General features: G+C 50.7%; 1 protein-coding gene across 2 annotated transcripts in view; it reads right to left on the reverse strand.

Moving 5' to 3' along the window:
- Positions 1–6: 6 nt before the first annotated feature.
- Prdm2 (PR/SET domain 2) overlaps positions 7–5,819 on the reverse strand; it is a 55,081-nt gene continuing 49,268 nt past the window's right edge. For both annotated transcript variants that reach the window (XM_028753946.1, XM_028753948.1), the window contains exons 4-5: positions 2,421–2,564; positions 7–145 (exon numbers count right to left, since the gene is read on the reverse strand). In XM_028753946.1, the coding sequence (XP_028609779.1) occupies positions 2,444–2,564 (121 nt within the window). In that variant the 3' untranslated portion in view covers positions 7–145; positions 2,421–2,443. The remainder of the gene's footprint in view (positions 146–2,420; positions 2,565–5,819) is intronic.

A 5,819-nucleotide genomic window follows, 5' to 3' on the forward strand; every position in this document is an offset into this window, starting at 1 on the left:
TCTCTCTCTCTCTCTCTCTCTCTCTCTCTCTCTCTCTATCTCTCATGCTCGCTCTCACAACTGGGGGGAGGGGAGGTCAGTGCTTTCTGCTGCAGGGCAGACTGCTGGTCCCTTTGGCTTCACTGATTCCAGGTCACTTCAGGTGCTGAGGAGAGACAAAAAGAAAAATATAATGGTGGCCAGTACTGGCTGCCTTCCGCGGTGATCTATGTGTCCCTGTTTAACTGTTACATTAAGCAGTTTCCTAAAGCATGACAGACATATGGATAAAAGCCTCATGGGATATATCTTCGAGGAATATATCCAGCATCAGATGAAGATGCAGATGTGACCCCAACCTGTCCTGAACCATCCCCCTCAGGATACCTCCGCACAAACAGCCATCATCCTGGTTTGTTAGTCACTTTAGACGGCTTGCCCTTGCCTGTCTCCCCAACTTCTTTGCTTCCATCCTGGCTTCCTTCCTCCCACGGTGCTGAGAACTAAAGCCAGTGCCTCCCAACCTCTAGCCACGCACCTCACCACTGAGCCACAGCCTCAATCCCTCTTTATTTTGAGACAGTTTCACAATGTGGTCCAAGGAGACTTCAAACTCAGAAATCCTCCTGCATCAGCCTCCCAAGAGTCTGGAACTCTATCTTGCACCACCAAGCCTAGCTCATTTTTAAAAAACTTGAACAGCAGATTGAACTGACTGGCACCTAAGCGTCTGTGCTTCAGTGTATCGTGTCTGTGAAGTTCTGGGCATGCGGTGATAGCTCTGTCTGTCTGAACATGCTGTGTTTCTGTCTGTCTGACCATGTGGCTGTAGCTTTGTCCACACACTGCTCTATAATATGTGGGAACATGGCACATGGGTCCATCTGGTCCACTGCAAATGCACAACTCAGGCATTCCCAGTGAGCCAGTGATGCTCCAGGAGTGGCACCACTCCTGTGTGTGCCTAGAAATTATGGTTGATGCACCCATGCCAAGATGACCCTGGCAGAGGCACTGCTGGGCCCAATGGAGGCAGGAGGTCAGTTTTGGTGGACATGAACAGTTGGTTCTCCCTGTGAGCCAGCATTGCCCCTTACTTCCCTCAAAGGTTCACAGAGCCTCTGAGGGAGATAGCACAGACTCTCGTGCATCATGAGGGAAGCAGGCTCAGAGAAGACTAACTTTTTATGGAATCACAGGGAGTGTAGGTCCTCAGAGTGACCTTCTCCTGCACGTGGGCAGCTCTCCCTCACTGGGCACAGTCACCTCCATCCATGCCGGGAACTCAGAGGACCAGAGTTCTGATATACATCTTATCCATCCATTTCCCTCGTGAACCAGGAGGGCGCTGGCCTGCATGTTGTCTTCTTGAGCTGAGATTCTGTGTCACAGACTATGCGAACCTTTCTGTACCCGTGTCTGGTAGGGGTCTACAATGAATTGTGTCTCCCTAAAAGCCCTGTGTTGTAACCGAATCCCTTGGTGTGATGGACCAGGACCTTTTGGAGATGGTTAGGACCTCAACATGTGAGGACATGGTAAGGAAGAAGATACTGTCTACATTCCAGAAAGAAGATCCTCACCAGAACCAAGCATAGCAACCCTTAAGGTTGTTCTCTGGTATCTACGTACACATGAGCATGCACACAATGCTTTGGATTATTAGATTTGTTATTTGGTATTTCCTTATGTGTATATAAGGCATTCTGGTGACTGTTGCTTTCCCTCCCCCTCCCTTGTCTCCTACCCACCCCCTTCAAGCCTCTCTCCTACTAAGTTTCTTTTCAACCTTCATGAGTTATTGTTCTGAGACCCACGGAGTGGAACCAGGGCTGTCTGTGTGACTGTGGGTTTGGAAGTCTCCACTAGAGACACCTAGTGGAGCTCACCAGTGGTCACTCAACTGATGGCCCTGGCTCCCATTCCCCAGAGTCTATCAGTGGCCATTGCTTCAGTAGTGGGAATGCAAGCGCTGCAACCTCCCTTCCATGACTGAGGGTTGGCAGGCCTGGTGTGGGCAAGCATATCTGCACTGATCTCATAGCTGGACCAGCTGTTTTACACAAACTTTAAAAAGAACGATCTTATTGCCTGAGTCTGTTTGGGATGCCCTAGCAAAAATATCACCGATGGGCAACTTCGACACAGAATGGTTTGCCCCTCGCCTCTCTGGAGGCTAGAAGTCTCCACTTACACATAAGGAAGAGATTGACTCGTGGCCCTACAGCCAGTGAATGGTGGAGCTGGGCTTTGAACCCTGGTGGTCCAGAATCTACATGCTAAGCTACAAAATTCACATCTGCAGAAGGTCCCATGCTAGCTTGGAGGGTCTTTGATATGCTGTCCACTCACTCACTCACTCACTCACCCAAGACGTCCCCAGGCCCCACCCTCGGACCCAAGAGCCACTGAGATGTTTCTGGAGTGCCTCTGCGTCTCACCTGTTAAGGAGCAGACAGAGTGCCTACTCTTTGAAGAAGGGTCCCTGGAACTGAGTTGCTGCTGCAGCCTTGACCTTTCTGCATTGTCTGGTGATGTAAGGGGCCGTTGACGAGGTGCACCGGGATGCCAGGCGGAGGCTGTAGCTGTATGGAGAGAAGAGCACGGGTCATCAGCAGGAACCAGTTTGGGACTCTGGCACCGCTGAAGGGGCAAGGATAGCTTTGCTGCCCATACCCTCCAGGTCCACGCAAGATGGCACTTCCTGCATGTCTATGCCAGGTATCTGGAGGGGTGATAGGACTTCCTGATGGAAATGTCAGCCTGGGCCCCTTTGTGTTTTATGGATTTGAAAGAGAGATAATCTCGCCCATTTCTCATCTTCTTTTTGCATGTAGCCAGCTTGCTCCCAGCTGCGCTCCCACCTCCTCTGGGGAGGCTGCCCTCTTTGCCTCCTGTGAGTCCACCCCCACACCTCATCCCCGCTCTGTCTCCCCACTGCAGCACACAGCACCCTGAACTGCTATTATGGAATATGGGAGATGCCCTCCTCCCGGGGCACTAAGAGCTCAAGGTCATGTCGTCTTAGCTGCTACTGCACCATTGGCTTAGCATGACAGGAGTGGAAACGGCTATAGGTCTCGTGACTCCAGCAGCCCAGGAGGCTGAAGCAGGAGGATGGTGAGATTGGAGCTAGCCTGAATTATACTATAGAGTGAGACTCTGTACAGGGTGCTTCCTCCTTCTGACTGTGCTAGATACTTCATATACACCAGTTCCCTTCTTCTAGGACCCTTATTATCCTGAACTGACAGAAGGGGAAACGGAGGCACAGAGAGCCCGTGGGCCATCAACTGTCTCTCTGGGCACAGAACAAGGGGTGAGCATGGCTTGAGTGACAGTATGCTGGTGAGGTACACCTGCTTAAAGTTAGCAGTACCTAGGGGAGCAGGAGATGGGAACAGGGTTCTCCTCCCCACCCTGGATCTGGCAAACAAGAGTGTGGGAGTTAGTATTATTTAACCAAGGCATGTGTTTGTCAGTGTCTGGTGGTATTTGGGTTGTCACAATGGAGGTGTGTGTGTGTACGGTAAGCAATGCTCAGGAAGTTAGGAAACATCCCACAAAGCACAAGGCAGCAAACAGCTATACAGCCAAAGTCTAACACAGTAGTGTCCCTCAGCCACAGGGGATCTTCTCCAAGACACCCTGTCCCCACTGTGTCCCTGAAACTACTGAGCCCAGTGCTGAGACGGTACTGAGCCCACTATACAGTATGGTTATACCTACACAGACAAGCTGTGGTAAAGTTTGACTTAGAAATCAAATGAGCCAGGCCTGGTGGCTCATGCTTGTAACCCCAGCACACAGAAGCTAAGACAGGAGAATCACACGAGTTTGGGGTCAACCTGTATAATAGTTTCCCATCAGCCTAGGCTAGAATAAGAACTCTGAATGTTACTCAGTATCTCGCTGCACACTCAGCTTCCCTCTGAGAAGCCTTGACAGTTACTCTTGGGCATCTGTTACCACCCTTCCTTGTGAATCTATCAAACATTCAAAATCAGCCCCTAGACAGGAAGTCCTGCAGGCCCCACCTTCCTCTCTAGGTGTCCTTTCCTTGCAAGGAGGCAGCCAACACAGCAATTTCCACAAGGGGGAGCACTTTCTTCCCGGCCCGGGGTTTCCCAGAAGCTGGTAGGAAGGGCCCTCTCTGTCATTACCCCTGGCCATCTTTGGCAGAAAGGGAAGGGAATTTCAGCCACACTCACATGGCCTCTGTGAATCCCACATTCTTTTTCTCTGGATCCTCCACCCCAGGAGTGAAAAAGAGCAAATAATTCTATATTCATTTTACAGATAAGAAAATGGAGACATGACTCAAGGACAGGGGCTTATTCTTGGGGTGGCAGAGCACAGGCCTTGCACTCCCTGTGGTATAGATACCAGGTCACCACCTCAGCATCTCTCATGAAGTCTGGGGTTAAGATTCATCTGCAGAATAGACTCCTTCCTGGCCTTGGGAGGTTGAGTGCCTACGGCAACTCTGGAACGAGTTGGTCCCCTGGTTAACTTAAGGATTGTATGATCGTTCTTGAGCCTGGCTGCAGGTAACCACCACCTCATGGTCCTGGAGGTAAGCTTGGGAAGCCAAGGTCTGAACCTACGTCTGACCCCAAGCCTGACATTTCTGAACTAAGTCTCACTGAGCAGACACCATTTCCACACAGAGGGGACATCTGGGAAGCCCTTTACATCCAGATCCTGACCCCGACTTGTGACACACATCGTCTTTTTCTTGGCGACTGCTACTCTCTCGACATCTTGAAAGTCAGACCCATGGGGGTCTTCCTGTCCCCTCCTCTGTTGCTGTTGGGGGCTATCTAGCTCACCTTCCTTCCTCAGTCCCCCATCATGGACCATCTCTCTCCAGGTTTCCTGCAATGTTCCCTCCTCATGGGGCTTTTCCTGGTCACACTGGCCTCCCTCCAGTCTGTTCTGTAGAACTGTGATCTTTCCACTACAGGGCATATTAGATCACAACACCACTTCACTGCATGTGTCCCTCCCATGACAGTCAGGACACGTCCACCTTTTTTTCACACTTAGGATGTACAGGATCCAGCCCTACTGACCTCCTAGCCTATCTCGGCCCATTCAGGACTCACTGCTTCAGTTAACCTGGCCAGAGGGCTTGTAGCAGTTGGTTTTGGACAGCTAAGAAACAGAGTCTTGCTCCTAAGTTAAGATTTCCATTCAAGTGTCTGACTTCCCTGAAAGCAAAGCTGTGCTGTGGGAGGAGGGCTTTCTCTGTGCTTCACACACACTGGCTCTGCTCAGAGGGGCGCGCCACCTGCAGCTTCCACAAGGTACCTTCCGGAAGCTGGACTTCAGGAAACAAAGTCCAGAGGCCTCATACACCATGCAGCCTACCCCAGTCTGTATGGACAGATGGCGTGGTGCAGACACCACAGACGGGGCTCCTTACCCACACGTGGTACTTAGGCAAGGCTTGGAGAAAGTGACCCACTCAGGGCAAGCAGGACACAATCATTCTCTCGGGCAACCATTTCTATTTCCTGTGTACTTTGCCAGGCTGTTCAGTCTGTCAGGACATTCTTTCCACAAGATCGTCTGTCACATGACTCTTCTTCCTTCCTCTAGGTCTTCGCTCAGATGTTTCCCTGTTAAAAACTGTACCAGACCCCTTCTGGAAGATCTACAGGCAATTAATAGTTGCTGGAGGACATGGAGACATTCTATTTGGTGGTGTAGCCACTGGTAAGGTAGCTGTGATCCTGTAAATAATCTTTGCCCATACTCCTATAAGCAACTCTGATGACACCCAATGAATGGGAGAGAGAGAGAGAGACAGAGAGAGAGAGAGAGAGAGAGAGAGA

Source organism: Grammomys surdaster, unplaced genomic scaffold, assembly GCF_004785775.1.
Source record: "Grammomys surdaster isolate TR1022 unplaced genomic scaffold, NIH_TR_1.0 125977, whole genome shotgun sequence".
Lineage (NCBI taxonomy): Eukaryota > Metazoa > Chordata > Mammalia > Rodentia > Muridae > Grammomys > Grammomys surdaster.